This window comes from Protopterus annectens, chromosome 11.part0 (genome assembly GCF_019279795.1).
Source record: "Protopterus annectens isolate FY-2018-M chromosome 11.part0, PAN1.0, whole genome shotgun sequence".
NCBI lineage: Eukaryota > Metazoa > Chordata > Ceratodontiformes > Protopteridae > Protopterus > Protopterus annectens.
Window position 1 is genome coordinate 1,463,568,277 of NC_056745.1, and position 19,999 is coordinate 1,463,588,275.

General features: G+C 39.2%; 1 protein-coding gene across 1 annotated transcript in view; it reads right to left on the minus strand.

Annotated features, from left to right (window-relative positions):
- The window catches only part of LOC122815907 (ADP-ribosylation factor-like protein 8A), a 372,940-nt gene that overhangs the window by 166,259 nt on the left and 186,682 nt on the right, over positions 1-19,999 (minus strand). Inside the window, exons 2-3 of the mRNA XM_044088757.1 lie at positions 8,170-8,250; positions 656-729 (exon numbers count right to left, since the gene is read on the minus strand). Coding sequence (XP_043944692.1) covers positions 656-729; positions 8,170-8,250 — 155 coding nt within the window. The remainder of the gene's footprint in view (positions 1-655; positions 730-8,169; positions 8,251-19,999) is intronic.

The window sequence follows — 19,999 nt, forward strand, 5'->3', positions numbered from 1 at the left end:
ATGCATAGAGTCACAAAAGATTGATGAAATAAAATGACAGGTGACTTCTGAAGATGTAAATTAATCTTTGCATGGTAAGTGTGATATTTTATATCTCCATATACTGCACCACTCCATTACAGTTGTAGAGCATCACTATGCTCAAGGCACATTACATACATCGATCAGACTAAGTACGTGTAATTACAAGCCGCGACTTGTATCACTACTGTCCATGCGTTTCTATAACTCATAAAAAAGGAACATTTCCATTACATATGTAAGAAACTTTGCTTTTATGTTCACATCAAGCCTACACTCTGCTCCTGTATAATCACTCTGCTAATAAATGCAGACACATACCTACCTACCTACCTAGTTAACTGAACACAGGGTTCTGGATAAATTCTAAAATGCAGGCTTAGGGAAGACAAAAATGAAAACTGTGCAAATTAAAGTGATGCTTGTGCAGTGATACCAGAGCTGACATCCGTTTTCATTCTGAATACCAAACATAAAATGTGGCTTAAAAAGCAACAAGTTCACACCTCGTGTGGTGCTGTCGGTCTAATGAATAACAACTTAAAAAATCTACATGGCGATAAGAAAACAACTCTGGTAGTCGTATATTATTTTGTTATAAACTTTCAATAAAGTACGTCGATAAATTGCTTACACAATTGCGTTAACTCCTCTGCAGTATCTTTCCCACATACTTCGAAATCGCGGTTGTCCTCCAATGTCCCATACCTAAAGAAATTCACAAAATTATTAATTTTACTATTCTGCAAACAATTTTCCTACAGTAAACAACCTTTAAAAAAATTACAGTGACTAAGAACTGAGAACAGACTTCTGAGGATGGAAGTGCTCATTTAGTCTTAGCTACAAAACTGCAACTACTCAGTGCGAAAGTCTATGAAAACCTCAGTGCCATAGCTCGTAGATGCCTATCACGATGGCCTCCCCTCCCCTTCCTCACACACACACACAGAGTTTGAATTGAGAATAAAGGGTGCAAAAGTCTGCAATGAGAACCTCTACGTCTTCCTGCCACAAAGTCATTAACTATAAATCAAGAAAAAGCTGCAGCATTAAGGAAAAGGCAACCAGACAAGGGCACTAAAGTGGTAAGTAGTAGAACAACACCCTGCATACAAACAAGACTTATCTCTGTAGTTCATATACTTACAAATGCAGCTTCCTTCAGAGATATCTTTATCATGACAGGATGAGAACAGCAATTCTGAAAGTATCAAATGTTCCATCTAAATACATTGATAAAAACGTGGATTGCCTAGATGGTAAAGTACAGTTTTGTACCTACCATAAATGTTGATGTCCGATAGGTATGCATCTGCAGTCAACATATGGGTTGTCCTGCCTCAGGCAGCCCTTCGGTCGGCCGGATTCCAAAGTCTGGGTCTGGCCTCGGCTGAGTCGCACTTCACCCGACGTCATAGCTCCTGGGGTATAAAGGCATCAGCCGACGCCATTTTCCTCAGTGTTTCTTGCCCCAGATGCCAGGTGCCCTCTAGGAAGGCTAAATTTGTATAAAAGTAGAAAATTCCAAACAGTAGAAATCAAAAAGTATATATACATATATACATACAAACAAATACACCATAATAGATTCCCCCAGCTAGCTAAGAGAGGGGTAAGTACCCTAGGAATACCACAGAGGGGAAGAGGGTGGGTAATCCTGACTGCAGATGCATACCTATCGGACATCTACATTTATGGTAGGTACAAAACTGTACTATGTCCTTCAAGGATGCATCTGCAGTCATAACATATGGGTTGAATACCATAGCCAAACTGGGGGAGGAGGCACTAAGATAATGATGGTGTAGTTAAGATCCCTTGTAAAACTGCAGTTGCAAAACCTGCTCGGGATCTGGAGTATAAAGGAAGATTGTAATGCTTGGCAAATGTATGCACGGAGCTCCAAGTAGCAGCTTCTAAAATGTCTTTGGTAGCCACTCCTCGTAGGAAAGCTGTAGTGGTGGCTGTAGCTCTTGTGGAGTGAGGCCTGATATTTTCAGGAGTTGTCTTTCCATGAAATGTGTAGCAGAATCGAATGCAATTTCCTATCCATTTTGAGATTGTCTGTTTTGAAATTGCTTTTCCTTGCACCCCTGTTGCATATGCTACCAGAAGCTGGTCAGTTTTTCTGCTGGCCTTAGTTCTGTCCAGATAGTAGTGCAGTTGTCTGTGTACATCCAAGGGTGTGTAGTAGTTTTTCCCCCCCTGTTCTGTGGGTTAGGGAAGAATGTAGGTAAATGAATAGCTTGGTTCAAGGATACCCTGGATACCACCTTTGGCATAAAAGTAGGATTGGTTCTCAGAGACACTCTATCTTGGTGAAAGATAAGGAAAGGCTGCACTGCCATTAATGCCTGTAACTCAGATACCCTTCTTGCTGAAGTGATTGCTAGCAGGAAGGCAGTTTTCCAAGATAAGAACTGTAAGTCTGCTGTTGCTGCTGGTTCAAAAGGGGGAAGTGTTAATTTTTCTAGCACAAAATTGAGATCCCATGTAGGCAGAGGTGGTTTCCTTGGAGGTTTTACATTTTTGATCCCTCTCAAATTGTCTGAGGAGAGGATGAGAGAAGACAGGAGGATCCATGTTGTACTCTGCTGAAATTGCTGATGCATGAATCTTAATGGAAGAATAGGACAGGCCATTGTGGAACAGTTCTGTTAAGTATTCTAGGATGTGTGCTAGGTTTGCCAGTGTGACATTTGTTCCCTTTGCTGCACTCCAAATGAGGAATCTCTTCCATTTGGCTGAATATGTTTTCCTTGTGGAGGGTCTGCGAGCCTCCAGGATAATGTCCTTAACCCTCTGAGATAAAACAGGTTGGTTTTGTTTTATGCAATTTTCCAAGCAGTTAGCTGCAGAGTTTTTAAGTTTGGATGCAGGGTCTTGTAGTTGTTCTGCGTTAGAAGTAAAGGACATAGAGGTAGAGGCCATGAGTTCGTCCGAGACATGCTTCTTAGTAGCGGGTACCAATGCTGCCTTGGCCAGTCTGGAGCTATCAGAATTACCTTTGGCTGTTCCTCTCTGATCTTCAGTAGAACTTTGTACATCAATGGGAGAGGTGGAAAGGCATATACTGTCAGGGCCTTCCAGCTGAAAGAAAGGGAGTCCATCCTCCAGGCTTGTGGGTGGTATACTCTTGAGCAGAATTTCTTCAGTTGGTGATTGAGTGGGGAGGCGAACAGGTCTAGCTCTGGCATTCCCCATTTCTTTGTTATGGTTTTGAAGAGGTCTGGATGCAGCATCCATTCGTGAGCATCCGTGGTAGTTCTGCTTAAGCTGTCTGCTAGTGAATTCTCTTTTCCTGGTACGAATCTGGCCTGCAGTTGGATGTTGAGATTCAGGCCTAAGTTCTACAGGTCCATTGCCATCCAGCATAGAGGGTATGAATGTGTGCCTCCCTGTTTGTTGATGTACCACATGTCTGTGGTATTGTCCGTCCTTATCAGCAGGTGTCCTTGCTGGAGGAATGATCTGAATGCCTCGATTGCATGCTTCACTGCCAGCATCTCCTTTAGATTTATGTGTATATTCAGCTGGTCTTGGGACCATAGGCCTTGGATACACTTGTCTTCCATGTGTGCTCCCCAGCCTAGGTCTGAGGCGTCCGTGGTGATGGTCTGCCTTGGATGTGATTTGTGGAAAGGCAATCCTCTGTTGATCTGGCAGGCCTGAGCCCACCACAGGAATTCTTTTTTCAGGCATGCAATGATTGGTATCAGGGCTTCTAGAATGCGTCTGTGTTGAGACCATACATTCCTTAGGTACCATTGTAATTTTCTCATATGCAGCCTGGCATGTGGGATCAAGAGTATGCAGGATGCCATGTAACCCAGGGCCTGCAGGACTTTCCTTGCAGTAAGCTGAGTTTGTCTTGTTAATGCCATGAAGTAGACTGGTAGCTGCTTTTGTTTTTCTTCTGTGAGAAAAGCCATCTGAGTTATTGTGTCCAGTTCTGCACCCAAAAAAGTTATCCTTTGGGATGGCACTAGTCTTGACTTTTGTATGTTGACTGTGTATCCCAAGGCTTGCAGCAGTTGTATGACATAGGCCAAATCCTTTATTATTTTTGTCTTGTTGTCCGCTTGTATTAGGCAGTCGTCCAGGTATGGGTAGATTTGAATTCCCTGAAGCCTGTAATGTGCAATTACTGATGCCAAGCATTTCGTGAATACTCTGGGCGCAGTAGATAAGCCAAAGGGCAATGCTGAGAATTGATAATGCTCTGATCCTGCAAGAAATCTGAGGTGTCTTCTGCAATCTGGTCGTATAGGGACGTGCAGGTATGCCTCCTTGAGATCTAGAGTCACCAGCCAAGACTCCTTGCCCAACATGGGAAGAAGTTACTGTAGGGTCAGCATCTTGAATTTTGGAACAATGAGATATGTGTTCAGTGCGGACAAGTCGAGAATAGGCCTCCATTGATTTTCTTTTCTTGGTACAAGGAATAGTCTGGGGTAAAATCCTTGGCCTTGTTCCATAGATGGTACTTTTTCTATTGCTCTCATCCTTAGTAAGCTGATGATTTGTTTTAGAGCCTCTGATTTCTGGCTTGTTGGAAGGTTTGGCATTCCTCTCTTTTTTGGTAGAGTGTGGAAGTGAAACCTGTAGCCTTTGTCTATTGTTTGCAAAGTCCATTTGTCTCCTGTAATGCAATGCCAGTTTTTTGAAAATAAAGCTAGCTTTCCGCCCAAGGGTGCTTCCAGTTGTTCCCTGGTAGGCGGAATCAGAGCCAAGTCATTGTGTCTGTCCTGTGGAAGTGGTTGAAGTCGCAGCTGTGGCGGCACTTCTCTGGTTGGCAGGTTGCCACTGACGACCCCTGTAGGCACCCCTTGATTGACCTCTGCCTCTTGGGCATCTATTTCTGCCTCTCTGTGCTCTGGAGGTGTCTGGAAAGGACAAATTCTTTGAAGGCCAATTTCTGCTGAACCTCGGAGGTTGGACCTGCAGAAAATCCTTGACTGTTTGGACAGATTTTGCTTTTTCTTCCACTTTCTTTAGAACCTCCTGTGCAGGGGAGCCAAATAAACTTTGTTTCTCCATAGGGGCATCTAGGAGTTTAGACTTAACATGGTCTGGCAAGGATTGTTCTTTTAGCCAGGCATGCCTTTGAATCACTGCTCCAGTTATAGCTGATCTAAATGAAGCCTCCAGTGCATCATAGCCACATTTTAAGAAATGATTACTGACCTGCTGAGAGTTGTGAACCAAATCCTGAAGGGACTTACGGTCTAAAGGTTCAGGAGAGGACAGCTTTTTATTCAGCTGATCCAACAAAAATTCCTGGTACTGTATCATGTGAAATTGACAGTTTAAAGCCCTGGCAGAAAGAGTAGCAGATGTATAAACCTTTTTACCCCATCTCTCTAATGCTCTAGATTCTTTCAGATGGTAGTGGGTTTTTGGCAGAGGCAGCTGCAACACCTTTAGGGCCCTGAGAAATGGTTTCTGGGTCTGCAGCATGGGCCTTGTGGAAGTGAGAATCTGGAACCCTGTAGTATCTGTCAGGTTTGGCAGGGGCCGGGGGAAGAGAATCAGGGGCAGAACTGGCATCATTGTATGCATCATCAACAACTGATAGTACAGGTGGTATGGCTAAAGGCCTATGCTGTGGCAAGTGTAAAAAAGTCCTTAGCCTTTTCCTAGAATCAGAAAAATCTTGACCCTGCCATTGGAAGTGTTCCCTCATTGAGTGTAGAGTTTCCCCAAATGAAAATTCTTCTGGAGGGGAGGCAGAAGGAATGGAGTCTTCTGCATCAGAATCCTCATAAGGTGAGTATGGTCCTTCCTGATAAATCTGAACCATCCGAGGAATAGTCAGAGGAGAGAGGTTCAGGGGGTTCAGACCTAGGCCTCTTTTCAGGAGGGGGTTGTGAGGCCCTGTCTGGGTGAGGTTGGGATCCCCTGATCAGAGAAATAAGGTCCTCAGCAAGGCTGAGAATCTGAGAACTTGAGGTAGGTCTGTGAGAGGGAGCTTTTGTAGGTAAGGCCTTGGAAAGTTTAGCTGCTTTAGCCCTGGAGAAGGCCTTGATAGACATAGAAGCAGGGGGTCTAGCTGCCCCACGTGCAGGAGTAGAGATGTCCAACGGAATGGTGTTGGACAAATCTTGTCTGCCTGCTTCTTCAGTAGGAATTTCTGTAGCCGACTCAGTCGGGGCCTGTGTGGCCTAGGTTGTCGGAGGCATGCTTTCGGCTGAAGGGAGAACAGAGGTCTTGGTTTCAGCCGAAACAGAGACACTCGCGGTAGGCCTAACCGTGGTTTCAGTCGAAACCGCGGGCCGCGAGTGTCGGTCCTTTTCCTTGCGTTTTTTAGCTAAATGTGCAGTCTGAGTCTCCGACGGCATTTTATATGCAAAAGCGGAGCCAAAAAACTCTTCAGCAAACTCCGACCGACGTCTAAGTGTCTGTCGGTTGAAGGAAGCACAGGCCAAACAAGCTGATATGTCGTGGTCTGGGCCTAAGCAAGGAAGGCAGTAAGAGTGGAAATCCTTATGAGGGATTTGTTTCCCACAAGTTAAACAATTATTTACTTTGTCTGACATCGGTTGAGGCAAGAAAAAGTCCCCAACGGGGTACTTAGCTTTTTTAGAAGTCTTCGGTAGCTGAAATCTCTGGATCTGACCGACCGGCACTTGCGAACAGCTTCTGCTTCAGGCACCGCGCGGCAAGAAAGACTGAGGAAAATGGCGTCGGCTGATGACTTTATACCCCAGGAGCTATGACGTCGGGTGAAGTGCGACATCATCCGAGGCCAGACCCAGACTTTGGAATCCGGCCGACCGAAGGGCTGCCTGAGGCAGGACAACCCATATGTTATGACTGCAGATGCATCCTTGAAGGACATCTGCATACACCACAGCAGTAGAAATCTGGTAAGGCAGCAGCCAGAGGCAACAGTTTCACCAGCCACCAAATGCACAAGGAAAAAGTTGGCATACATCCATTATAAAAATACAGTCCAACATCTGTCTGATGGGTAATGGACACAAGCCGATTTATTTAGTTTTCTGAGGCAAAAGATTTGTCTAATAAATTTAGCTCTAAGAATGGTGTGTATAATACGAGCAGTGAAAAAATGCTAAGTATAAGCAATCTATGAAGAAATGCTTCCTCTAGGCTAGTACTTGCAGAAAGGACCCGACAATAGTAAACTGAGAAAATGTTAGGAGCGGCATAAAAAATAATCTTAAAGGTTACCTCGACCACTTCTTGAAACAGTCCGCAATCCTAAAGTCCTTCAAAATGAAAAAGATCAAAGAAAAATTTAAGAGCCATTCTTGGTCAAAAGAAAGGCTCTCTTGGGTCATATGGTTGGGTCCAGTCTCTCCGCCAATCAGACTGTGTGTGAATTTGCAGAAAAAAAAAAAAAAAAAAATCAACTACATATATTCAGTGGTGTCCCACACCCTTCAGTGCTACCCACCAAATGACCATCTTCCTGCAAATCAACAGTTAAGATTCTGCATTCTACTGCCATCAGGTGACATGCCAGTATATGCTTACCTGACTTACAGGAAAATTCCAACAGGTAAGGACTGATGGAGTGGTTACCTATCTTCACAGAAATGACAGGAGGATATTCTTGATTCCTTCAGGAGACCACAGTCATAATTCACCTGACACAGTAATTATGTTAACTATGACATCTGACATATAGGAGTCTGACAGGTCCTCTGGTTGGTTTAAATCCCAAGCAATAAGCCATCAGTTCAGAAACAGCAACAGAACTCGGCTCAGAAAATGGAGTCCTACAGACTGCTGTCTAATCAGAAAAGGCCTACTTCACAAAGCTGGAAAAATATGGCAGTCCCAAGGGAGTGATGGACACCCACCATGGTAGAATACATGGAAATCTACTCCCTCCATGGTTTGGCTACTACAGCAAGCACAGGAAGCAACTAAGGATACTGACAAACCTCAGAGTGCAATACCCCTCTGAGCCTGCAACAGCAATCAGGTCAGGTCTATGAAGACCTCTGTTTGGAATACACATACTAAACTTTCATCACTTTTTTTGTGGAAAGCTATCTAATCATCATATTCATCTTGCTTGATACACTTATGAAATCAGTCATTTTCTTTCATTATGTACTAAAAAGAGGCAGCTTTTGGGCTACTTTACCTACTATAAAGAGAAAAAAAAAATACCTTTATGGTAACATTTCCTTTGGTTATCTTCCTCATATTGAATCCTACTGTTGGAATCATATCTTCATTGAAGTGTCCAGACTGAAACAAAAAACAGAAGTATTCACCTACCACATTTAGTGGTTTAAATGTATGTTTGCTGTACCAGGTTAGTGCTACTTAAAGAGTAAGTGTGCATCAAAGGGAACATGACAGTACTGTTCACTTTGCTTAATTCCAATAACAAGACAGAAAACACTTCTAACCACAGAAGAGCTACAATCACTTCATAATGTTCAAGCAAAGCCAATGACAGAAGGCAAAACTGCATTAACTACTTCGAATGGCTCAAATGACAGAATGAAGTAAGCATTAAGTACAAAAGGCAAGGTCAAGGTGTGTAGTATAAAAACTAGGTAGGAAACTATGGACACCCTTCAAAACGTTGGCCAGGAAGGACACTAATATCCAAAAGGTCTAACTTTGCACAACAGCCCAAGTTTAGACTCTGACTTGTTGCATACTTATTCCTGGGCCCCATATTATGGGACCCATCCCACTGCACAATTACTAAATGCTAAAAAGACAAAAAATCATGGTACAATTACTGAAGCAGCCTCAAAACTACACATCTACGCTTTAGACAACCTGTTACTACATCAATAACAACGTTAGCCCTACTGTTTTTGATATAAATCTGGCATGCAATTCTCTGCCTCATCCTATGCAAACATTGTAAATGGTAATGCAATGTATCAGTGTAATGGAGGAGTGAACAATTCACCACAGATTCATCCATTAGCCATACCAATTATGTACACAGAGTCTGCTTTTGTCATGTGGTATGTAATTACTGTCCATCTTGGATGTGGTTGACATAGGTTGTTTTGGATCAGTACAACAACCTAATTAAACTTACAGTTTAAGACTTCTAGATATTTTTAAAGATGCATGCTATCACATGTGAAAAATGACTATATAGGTTTCATTTCTTGCAATTTCAATGAGCCCAGGATAAAGCCATAATAATTCTACAGAAATAGGTTTTCATTTCTCTATATAATAATGTTCCTATAACACAGATCATGGCAGGGAATTCATAAATGAATAGCACCAATGAAGTTGGAAAGGGGATACTGTACAAAGGTATTCATGGACTGAAATGGAGATAATGTACAAAGTTATTCATGGACTGAAATGGGGGTAATGTACAAAGGTATTCATGGATTGGGATGGAGATAATGTACAAAGGTATTCATAGACTGAAATGTGGGTAATGTAGAAAGGTATTCATGGACTGGGATGGGGATAATGTACAAAGGTATTCATGTATGGGGATAATTTGCAAAAGGTATTCAATTATTGAAATGGAGATATGTGTAAAAGGTATTCAATTACTGGAATGAGGATCACGTACCAATGTATGCATGTACTGGAATGGGGGTAATGTACAAAATTATTCATGGACTGAAATGGGGATAAGGTACAAAGGTATTCATGGACTGGAATGGATTTAATGTAAAAAGGTATTAATTTGAAGTGCATGCTATTGCCAATGCTTAGTTTAGATGAACACAGATATATTTCATGAAGTACAGATATTTTTTAAAACACCGAATTGCAATGTATGCTTCTTCACTTCCTGTAGCCCGTTATTTTCTTCAGCATGGTTCAAAGGGAAGATTGAGATGCTACTTTTCTCGGAGGTTTTCATACAAAGAAATTTTTTTAACAATGTTGAATTTAATATAAATGATAGAAAATGCACAGACACTGGGTAAATACTTGCATCTCCTAATTTTTTGCACTGAATGACATCAGATAAAAAAATCTCATATACACATACATAACACGCAAAACATGTACAAAAATATGGTATCCCAGAATTAGACATCTCAGGGTCTATTTGACTCGAGCTTATTTGCATTCACTGATGGTGATTACTATTTAAAATCAGATCTAGATGGTTAACAAGCTTCTACGTGAATAAGTTAGAAAGAAAAGCTAAAATAAAGTCACAGTTCTTTTGGTGTCCAATCGTTTCAAGGGAATTAGATACTGACGTAAGTGTAGTTCATATCGATGTATAGATAAATAATAGAAGAGTCATGCTACAAAAGTCTCCAAACTGTCTGCTCGTACTAAAGATCAAACCATACTGAGTAGGAGAGTGCAGACCAGACATACATCATCAGGTAATAGGGGACATTGAGGTTAAGAGTAAATGCATTCACCAAAATTCCAGTTGTGCCACCATCACCTAATTAACCCCTCAGCATGGAAAATTTATCCCCAGTGTTGACCATTTTGGCCATTGTTTTTCTCAATCTACAAATGGTTGTATCTCTAGAAATGTTCAATATATTCTAGTGAAAACAGGAAATACACTGGCAGACACCGTTTTAAAATGAAATGTATAAACAACGTACACCTGGGTTCAAGACTGAGAAATAATTGCATCTTGAAATTCTGTGTTAAATTGGAATTTTGGGGTAATTTTCAGGGTAACATTTAATATGCTTAAAAGCTTCACTTCAGAAACAAAATAAACATACTTTTAACCCTGATTGTGGTAACGCAAATGTTTTGGAACTCGGCAATTGGTCATTTCACACAGCTGTGTTGGCCTGGTCTGGGCTCACTACCTTTGCAGGCCAATAACTAAACTTGAAACAGTTTTGGGAAATTATCACACGTAAAACAGTGCAATTTTAATCTAATAAAATGTGCAAAAACTGAGCAAAGTGCAAAGATAAGGACAGCAGCACATCAAAACTGTTTGCAACATTTCACACTTCTCATTATTACTGTGTTTTTGATATAGCAATTAAAATGGTCGAACGCAGTTTTAATTCTGATGCTACATCCACTCAACATGGCCATGTTTTTGATGTGTTAACCACTCTCAACAAAAGCCATATGGCATAAGCTTTTTATAAAGTAAATCACACAGAAATCCACATTTGTTCACATATCATTTAAGATTAAATGCATTTATTTGTCCAAGGCATAATATCTATGAAAATGGGATTTGCTAATAAAATTTTCTGAACAGCATGTTTGCACATTCGGTTATAGGCAACAGATCAGTTAAATCTTCAGTTGTTGGGTGCAGTTCACAATTCTCTGGGACAATTAAATCAATGGCTTTAGTTTCAACATTAAAGCAACACCCTATAACTTAAATACATACAGTACTTACTTCAGAGGAAAAAAATAAGTGCAAGTGTGCTACAAAAACAAACAATATGGCAGCTCTACCATAACTGCTTTGTGTTCCTACGTATCAAGGGCTACATCTTGCCAAACAGCACAGTTGGTCAAGCATTACCATATTGTTATTAGTAAGTAATTATTAGTCATAAAGGCAAGGGAACTAATGCATCGTGAACTTCTGTGCACCAGTTCATAATTCTTGGCAATTCTTTTACTTCCGTACAAAAACATAGGATGCTTTCAAGCATCACTTCCAGGGAAAAATAAATACTGATTTTAGTTTTATCATTGTAGCATATTTTGATTTGATATACAACTATTTTCTCATAGTTGCATATTTGCTATGTAAACTTTAAATGGAAGAGGACAGGTTGACAGCTTCTAATAGAAAAAAAATATTGCAATAGATGTGATGTGAAACTACAGTAATAAAAATATAAAGGCCAAACTAAGGGTTGTATTTTTCATTTCACCTACAACATACTATATATCAAAGATTAAAGTCCTGTTCATAGGAGCTTACTAGGCCAACGGCTTAAGAGCTCTTACAAGCCTAGCTAATAGAACCTGCTTTAAACAGACATAGGGCCCCAGGGGCAAGATGATGACATAGGTTTGTACCTATGTCTTGAGTATTTTACAGATTGCCCCTTGTCCATAAGGGACAGAGGTGCTACCCCAAGTGTGAATTTGTGACTCCACATCCATTGATCTACAATCCATTTGAAGAGGGCCCGGGATGGCCTCTGCTTAACGTGAACAGGAAAGCCTGTTCCAAAGAAAGAATGATACAAACCAACAAAATGGAAATTCAATGCAGAAAAGTATATGGCCCTAGAGGGCAATAAGACTTAAAATAGAGTACTTAATTTTTAACAATGCAGACAAAAAGGGTGAAAGTGGACAGGGAAATCTATGATGCCTGCACTACAAAAGGTATGAATTGAAAAGAAAACAACAGTATTCATGCTTGCAGAAGCAGCATCCTGATGACACTATACACATATGGGCGTGAGCTGGCTGGGAAAGTGATAAATGAATTCAGAAAGAACGGAAATGATTCATGAAGTAGCCCCAAAAATAAAATACAATCTTTTCAAACATGCTGTTTTTCAAGCCTGAATATATGTTAATGTATAAATACTTGTTTGAACCAAACAGCATAAAAACAAAGCAACCTAATGGCTTTTAGTACTTCTACTGGCGATACTTGCCTACACAGGAGTAGAGATCTAACTAAGTTGAGTTTTTATAGCAACATTTTCAGGAAAGTCCTTTGGGACTTGCAACAGACTGCAATTCACATTGAGAATTTTAGATATGCACACATGTACACACATCTTCATGCAATGATTCTTGTGTGTCAACATTTAGGAATTTTCTATCACATTTTCAGTGATGGAAAAGGCCACATTTATGGAGAAATGTGTGTATGTATATGTATATATATATATATATATATATATATATATATATCTATGTACACATACATATATATTACTTCTAAAGAACTACATAGGTATGAACTACATCAGTAAAGATATATTTTGCATACATACAAATTTCACATCCCTAAAGTGAAGTCATATACCCAGTCCTTTCAGAAGAATGTGAAGGTGAGTGTTGTACAAACCTGCATGTAGTACCCAAGCACAGAGGGCAGTAGCCAATAAAAGCAGCATGGTGGACAAGAGCTATAGGTCTTATCTCCTGCACTACTGTAATCAGTGCGAGTGCTACAGGGTCCAACTCTTGCAGCTGGCACCCATTAATATACAAAGGGCAACTGGACTTAGGGAATGCAAGGTAAAAGTGCACTGCAGCCTTGGGTGAAGGCCAACACCTTACAAAGTACAGCGTCAGATTATTTATACTAAATTGCTCAACAGCCCACCAAAATTTGGATTTGTGCTGAGTTACTGAAGGCATTTATGTTGAATACCATTTGGTAGAAAACAAATTGCTTAAAATAGCTTTTGGTAATCTCAACAATCATCTCTTTTTCGCCCCCCCGTGTGAGAGGGAAACCCCTATATTCCCAAATTATTTATACCAGCTCAAGGTTGCATACCAGTGGGGAAAGTGCAACCTCAAAGACTGCCAAGAGAAGTTTATGGCAATTTTTATTCCAACAAACACCATTCAATGTAAACAATTTTGATAGAAAGATTTCAACCACTTCAGATTATGCCTAGTGCCTTCCAAAGTAATCTTTCCAATAATACATTCATGTGCATGTACACACATGCCAGTTTCTAGAAAGGGAAGGTAAACTGTAATGTTACAGAACCAATGCCCTCCCTTCTCAAATTTAAAGCAGTGCTGCTATCAATTAGTGAAAATTAAACAAGAATACTCCTTTACGTTCACCCTTAAAGTGCTGCACTACTGCTGCAGAAAAGCAACTACATAAAATGTCTGGCAAGGATAGCCAGTACAAACAACACAACCTAGCAGGGGACAACAGAGTGGCAAAACTCCATACTTTTATAATATCAGTCACAGATTTCTAAATAAATAAGATACAAATGAGTAATGGTACGCAGGAATGGCTGACCATCACTGCAGAGTTAAGAAATTGTCTGAATTATGGTGTCAATCATATAAACTAACCTACCCCAGTGATGTTGCTGTATGGACACCTCCATATCTGTATGTCACACACAGGGCCACATTTATTTATTTTTTATTTATTCTTTGATGAATGGGTTAGTTCCACTAAGCTAGTAGTATCTATAGACTGAGTGAATTCACTCTAGCACATTAAGGTAGAATAATATTCCTGAAAATATAGAGTCAGATTTGTGCTTACATGTACACATTTAGTTTCAGAGACATACAGAATGTTATTTTTTTTTCCAAAATGTTTTTATTCATTTTATAACACAATAACTTAACAGCATAGTAACAAGAACAAACAAACTATATACAATGTCCATAGCAACTAAAAAAGCAATACACATAGAACACTTAATATTTCTCTAACAGATCAGACAACTTTGTCCAAGCAATTAAATGATGATTTGTGTTTGATGTTAGTCCTTGCTTTTACAGTAGCAATCTCATTCTTACAAATGTATTTCACAAGATGAATAAACTCAAATTTAAGTCAGGAGTAGACTGGGATTTCCAATTTTTAGTAACAATTTTCCTTGCTATAGAGAGGTAGACCATAGTAAAAATGTTTGTTTTTTAGGAATGACTTCAGGAACACGAACACTGAAAAGAATAATGGAGTCAGAATTGTGAAGCTCTACGGAATGACAAACTGTATAAAGATATTTAAAGTCTAAACAAAATGGGGAAATTATTTTGCAATTAACAACCATGTGTGTCCAGTCAGCATCAAGGTGTCCACATTCATTTTATTTTTATTTATTTATTTTATTTTACATTTGTTGACCGGGAGAATCTGACTGGATACATGTCCATTTTCAGTGGAGGCCCAGGGAGAAAAGCTCCAGAGTTTGTAAATATACAAAGGCAATCAAACACATACAGAGTAATTTCACAACTCCAGCATTTCATCTTTCTTGTACATTATTGCTAGTCTATGTGGAGTGAAAAACATCTATGTAAAAAGTTCCATGTATATACACGCGAGAACAGGGAATATGTTGATTCCTTCATTGACTGTAAACAAAGTTGTTCTTTTTTATCTTTTTCTGAGAATACTTCTCTAGTAACTTCACTTGAATAATTCCAAAAGCAAACATCTGTTTTGCTAAAATCATTTCTGAGAATTTTATAAATAACAGACATGTATGAAGCTTTCTTGGGTGAGCCATTAATAACTGAAGAGATAAAATCCAAGATATTTAAGTTATTCTTATTGTATACCTCTGCAGAACTTATTTTAATAGCTGACAGAAACTGATTCCAATATAATAGGTCACCATTCTTAAATTCTAACATTTTCTGAGTAACAAAAGATACCAAACATTCATTTGTGTAAGCAATAGGCAACATAATTATTAATAAATTCGTAATTAATTGATTAGAAAACATAAGCTTTTTAAGCAGCAATATTTGGTTTATAAGAAGTGTGACAACAGGTTTTGACCATTCTCTTTGAATGTGTATTTTTAAAATCTATATAAAGATATCTGGATGTATTTGAGTATATGGTTCAAGCAATGTCCTATTAGTATTAAGAAGTAAAGTTTCATATAAGTATAAGAAGTATTATTCCAAAGCAACACTATCTTAATAAATGCAGACTTTAAATAAAAAAATCTATATTTGGAAACCCTATACCTCCTTCATCCCAGCCTGCAGTGTGCCAGAGAAGAGAAATTCTTATTTGGGATACCAAAGGAAGTTAAGTAATAAGTTATTAATTTTCTGTTTAATGTTGACAGGTGGTGGAATTATTAGAGCTTGGCCAATGAATAAGATTTTAGGAACAGTATCATTTTGATTAAAGTTAGTCTGTGTTCAAATGTGAAGAAGAGTCTGTTCTAACTGTATATTGGACTTGTAATTGAGATTTTAAGTTGTTGGTAATTAGATGCAAGTGATTTTTTATAATTAGATTCAATAATGATACCTAGATATTTAATATGCGTGCCCTCCCAGTTTATGTCTTTTGTTTTTTTTTTATCCAAGAGGTTTCATAGTAACATTTTTATTCACTAGAAGGGCCCGCGTTTTGTTGTGATTGAATTTTACACCAGAGATGTTTGCAAAAAAGTCTAGATTATGTAATAGGTGATCTACTGAATTTGCAATATCATTAGAAGTTACTAGTAGGTCATCAGCAAATAGTTGTATCTTGGGGGATAATTTGTCTGACACTTGATATCCTTTTAACACTGTCGTTATTTCTAACATAATTTGCAAGAGGCTCAATAGCCAGGCGAAAGAGTAATGGGGTGAGGGATTACCCCTGTTTAGTACCTCTTAATATTTCGAATGGGCTAGATAGATAAGATCCAATCTTTACATAGGCTATGGACTACAGAGTTTAATTAATCCTATAACGTTTGTGGAGAAATTGTATTTTTGCAGAGCTTTAAACAGATATGGCCAACTTAGGGAGTTGAAAGCTTTATCTATATCAAGGCTTAAAATAGAAAGCTCACTGTTTTCTTGTTTGCCAAGTCTATTAAGGACAGTAATCTAATTACATTTTCTTGCACCTTTCTGTTTTTAATAAACCCAGTTTGGTCTTCATGAATTAATACTGAAAGAATATTATTTAATCTGTCTGCTAAGACAGACGTGAACATCTTGTAGTTAATGATAATATGCAAAGAGATTGGCCTGTATAGTGTGCACAGCAAACTTGGGCTCTTTATTTGGTTTTAAGATGAGAGAGATGATAGAATATGTCCATGAGGGAGGGATGTTTGCTGTAGTTCTAACTTCTTGGAATGCACTGAGTAAGATTTTCAAGATGTTATCCAGTAAGAGTTTGTAAAATTCTGGAATTAGACCATCTAGCCCTGGTGCCTTTTTTATCTTAATATTTTTTTATTTGTTCCTTTAATTCTTTAAAGGAAAAGGGTTTACCAATGTTATTAATACTGTGTTTGGATAGCTTCTTTTGAATATTAGCAAGAAAGTTGTCTATGCATTTGTTATCACTTGTAGATGACTTACTATTATTAATATTCTTGTAATGGTTTTTAAAACAAAATATATTTTTTAGATCTGGAACTTTGACAGTCTGATTATTTCTAGTGTATATTACTTCTTTTATATGACTTTTCTCATTTAAATATTTAGATCTAATGGCAATCCTGTGCATATTCTTGGGATTAACTGAGTAGGAGTGTAATCTGATATTTTCCAAATTTGATATTTTATGCTGCATGATATCGTGATACTCCTTGTTCAGTTTACATATGTCAGCTAATGCAAATTTGTCACGATGTAAGTTTTAGTTTATCAATTTCTTTTTGCATGTTTACCAGTTTTTTATCCCACTCTTTCCTTTTACTTATATACCAACTTTTGACTTTACCATGCAAGACTACCTTTAAAGTGTCCCATTGGATAATATCTTAAACCTCTCCATTATTACTGGCATCTAGGTAAAGCTTTATTTCATCGAGAAACCATTCTTTAAATCCTTGTACTGTTACTAGATAAGCGGGTGGTCTTTGTCAGAAGTTTAATGGCTCAGTATTAAGTGTTGCATTGAAGGTGATAGCATTGTGGTCAGACATAGGGCATGATGTCAGAACTACATTATCAATTCTGGCCAGTAAAGAACTGATACAACCATAGGTTAGTACTAGGCTAACTGCCCTTGTGAGCCATTGTACACCTAGCCAATTATCCCTTAGTGAGACTCAAACCCTGCACCTTGTGTTTGTAATGCAAACACCTTAACCATTAGGCCACCCTCCTAATACTGTTACAAAGATGTTCTCTATGTTGGTCTTCATGCCAAATCTGTAAGAGTTGTGAGAATACTTCAGGGAAGATAATATTTTTATACCATCAATATCATTCAGGTTTCTGTCTTTTATGTGGCTGTTCAAATGCTTGGTAACAGGGGACATCCTGAAGGGCAAGATACGATTAAAATCACCTGCTAGTAGTAACTCGCCTTTAGACTTTAATGTTATGGTATCTAAATGTTTTTTCACAGTTTTAGTCCCAATACCAGGTATCCAGTAGGTGTTTGCAAAAGTGTACATATTTTTATCTAGTTTTAGTATGACTAAAGCAAGCATACCATCATTGCTTGAGTATGTGCCAACTGTTTCTGGAATTCTCATTAATTTTCTGTGTAGAATTAGGAGACCTCTTCTTATGTGGTTGTAGTCTGAACTTACCAAAGTCGTATAATCCTTAAAGGTTAATTTGTTTTAATTTTCTGTTACTAAGTGGGATTCCTGAATGAATGCAAAATCTGCTTTATGCAGCATTAAATATTTGTTGACAGTACTCCTTTTCATGGGGTTGTTCAACCCATTGACATTAATAGATATAATGTTAAATATTATCATTTGATGGAGACTGCTATTATAAGTGAAATTGAAAAGTGCTTTCCTTGATTCATTAGGATAAACACATTTTTAAAACTGTTAAGAACACTATCAAAACTCTAAATTTGAAAATAAAACTATATATGTTAATAACCTTCTACTCTCTAAAGCTAAAAACACAGCATCAATGGGACCGGATGGTGTCCCCGGCTGTGTGCTACACGAGCTAAATGAGGAATTAAACCGCGCGGCTGGCAGCTGTTTAATCCAGGCCTTACCACAGGTGCGTGGTCGTGCGCTGTGCGTCGCACGCTGTGGTCCCCTCCACAAAGGTGACGCCTCCTAGTAATACCGGACCCCCTTAACATAAAAGCAACAAGTCTAGTCTGCAGGAGAGGATCATAATAGAAGGACAAAAGAAAAGAACAAGGGACTGGAGACATTGGACCGGACCCAGTTTGGTTTTGTCAAGGGAAGGGAAGATCTTGCCTTACCTTTTGACTGAGGCCTTCTTCTAAGGCCAGGCAGGAACTGAGGAAGGGGAGGCATAACACACTACTTACCTCCTTGACCTTGCAAGGCTTTACCTCACAATAGAAAACTTCGTATATAACAAAAAATCTAAACTTTGTCAAGGAATGGTTGCAAACTGAAGAGGGACAGAACCACAGGCCAGAGAGTTGCTGCCGCTGGGTTAGACTCAGCAGCAGGTCCAGAGGTGGTCCCACAGAAGTCACGGTCCCTGGTCCCTCTTTGGCGGCCCTTGGCCCCTTACAGGCCAGCATGGGAGGGAACAGCTTATTGACAATTGTTGCAAAGTTTGCAGACTGGGGCAAACAGACTGCAGTGCATCGGAAGTGGATCGACACGGATATCCTTCAGAGGATAGATATCTGAAAAGAGTTGCCTGTAAACAGACCATGCGTGGAAGTTAAAACCATAAAATAAGTTTAGAAAAAAAAAAAAAACAAGGTATACCGCCGCTACTATATACAGACACCCACATTGAAACATAAGGGTAAAGAGACCAGTGGGGACCCCAGGACACAGGTTGACACCTTGACTGGTTGACACTCAGTGAACATTTTTCTTGCAACACATTGCTACATTGACCCCAAATCCAAGGAGGTCATTCATCCCCTGTATTCATCACTTATTCACATCCAGATCTGAGCACGCGCCCCGCCCCCTGTGAGGATGTATCTCACCCGACATCTGCAGCAATGCTGCCCCAAAGAAACCTCCAAACAAAAAAGGAAGGAGAAAAGGATATCAACTGCCCATAATGCAGAAACTCCAGAATCTTCTCCAAACAACCGCCTGCTCAGAGGTGACATGTGCCTGACATACAGCCATCCTGACAAGGCCATTAAATGGCGGTGCTCCACCATGGAAATTCCAAACAACAAAAACCACTAATTCACCAAAACAAAAAGGACCTTAATCCAAAACCATAGAAATAGGACGGTAAACCTTATAGGATAGACGTAGATAGAGAAGGAAGGACTGGAATAAAAATAGAATCAGTCCATGCTGTGGAATAAATCCTGTGTCTCTGTTCAAGAGAGTGAGACCTGTGAGATGGAGGTCTACCTCTGTTCCCCTGTCTAATATCTCAGGAAGGTTTGGACAGAGGCACAACAAACATATGGGCACAGTATTTTTTTATATATATGAGCAATTTGTATTTTTTT